General features: G+C 50.3%; 1 protein-coding gene across 1 annotated transcript in view; it reads right to left on the bottom strand.

The window, feature by feature from the left end:
* Window positions 1-448: 448 nt before the first annotated feature.
* The window catches only part of RAP1GAP2 (RAP1 GTPase activating protein 2), a 97,045-nt gene continuing 95,648 nt past the window's right edge, over window positions 449-1,845 (bottom strand). Inside the window, exon 25 of the mRNA XM_019471786.1 lies at window positions 449-678. Coding sequence (XP_019327331.1) covers window positions 449-678 — 230 coding nt within the window. The remainder of the gene's footprint in view (window positions 679-1,845) is intronic.

Below are 1,845 nucleotides of genomic sequence, written 5' to 3'. Positions count from 1 at the left end.
AACTGGGAAAAAATGAAACCTACTGGGCTGCGGCACATCGTCCCTGAGAGCAGGTGGCAGGAGCGCTGTGGGAGCACCTAAAAGTACTCCAAAAGGAACATGTAAAGCTACACACCGGCACCGACGGGCACAGACCTATCTGTCATTAACCTCTACAGTTTTTCTCACTCAGTGCTGCCCTCATCTCGCAAAAGCGTTTAGGATGCTTTAAGATATATTATTGATCACATATTTAATAATAAACAGTGCAATTAGCCAATGTTATCTATACACACTTGACCACAGATGAGATAAGTCGTTTTGCACAACACTGTATTACAAACGCTCACCTTTTACAAGTTCATGACTACTTCTTCCTGCTAGTGGCTCTAAATGAAAAACAGAATACGGGTTGAGTTGCAAATGAAGGGGCAAGAAGTCATGAAATGACTTTCCCCCTTCCCCTCCCTCACTGACTGCCCTTCGCGGGCTCTGCCTCCTGCTCCGCAGCCCCCGCAAACCCCGGACCCGCTGCGCCACCAGCGCTGCGTGCCTGCAGCCGGGCAGCGCAGGATGTGGCCATGCAGCATCTCGCCTGGCGAGAGCCGCTGGCACCTACCGTGCTGGAGCTGCCGTGGCTGAGCTTGTCAAAGCGAAACTTCAGGTTTGACCTTGGAGAGTTTCTGTTCTTTATATCTGCTGGAGGGAGGGGAAAAGCAAAGAAGAAAAATAATAATCTGTGAACAAAAATATTTGTTGAAGCGGTAGTGCCGACTGCCGCTCGACCAGCCTGACAGCCAGGCACTTCAATAGACTGTCACGAGTGCTACCAATATTTAGTCTATCTTGGCTGAATGTTTGGCAAAATCTGCACATTAAATGTTTTTGATGGAACAAGTTGAGGCTTAATTACATTTCACAGTCTTTCTACTGGAAATGCCACTGAAAAGGCTACAAGAAATGACTGATCCGTATAATGTATGGGTGGATTTCCATGTTCTTGGCAGGAAAAATACAAAATAAACACTTTAAACGTTAAAAGGTGCTGGTTTAATAGTTCAGAAAATCGCTAATGAAATAAGGAGGAGGACCTGTGGGGTGCTGAGATACAAAAAGCCAGCCAGCCTGCACTCTGCAGCCTGGCTTCCCCCTGCGTTGCTCCCAATTATGGAGCTGTTCAGGGTGGCTTTGTGCCTCGCTGGCTGTTTTGCAAACAGCTCCTAAGTTCATAACATGCATTTTCATTTGGATCGTGGCGCCTTCCGACAGGCATGCTGCTGCACGAGGAAATTAAAGCCGCGGTGATCTGCGGGTGAGGGGCGAGCGCTGCAGACATCCCTCAGCCCCGGCACTGCCGCGCCGCCACCAGTGCTGTCACCGCGGGATGCACCAGCAAAGGGCCATTTCTGCCAATTTCACCCTGTTGAATTGCACCTCATTTTGCAAATCGTCCAACTGAAACGGATGAAGTTGGTGGTAGAATGAGTTCGCAGCAGGGGTAATGGAGCCAAGACCAAGGGAAGCTGCTTGTTTATTAAATAATTTGTGAGTCATGGCTCGGTCCTTGGAGACAGTGAGTTTCCACGACTACTGCACATGTCTGTGAGGGGAGAAGGGAGGAAACAAAGCCACAGCAAAAGCCACCTGTGTGCTCTAATTTAGAAGGGAAACAAATTCCCCATAGAAATACAGAAGTAAAGCACATGGGGCTGCCTCTCCAGAACAGCCCCGTTGGGATCGGGGTTTTGGGAGGAGTGAGGGCTTGCCCTGCATCCCGCGGGATGCCCATCCTGCTAGGGTGAGCACGGCCACTGCTTTGACCCGCCACCTTCGGCAGCCCCCCGCAGCCCGGGCACACCTGTGGAG

Source organism: Aptenodytes forsteri, unplaced genomic scaffold, assembly GCF_000699145.1.
Source record: "Aptenodytes forsteri isolate BGI_AS27 unplaced genomic scaffold, ASM69914v1 Scaffold66, whole genome shotgun sequence".
Lineage (NCBI taxonomy): Eukaryota > Metazoa > Chordata > Aves > Sphenisciformes > Spheniscidae > Aptenodytes > Aptenodytes forsteri.
This window is presented reverse-complemented; position numbering and strand designations above follow the sequence as displayed.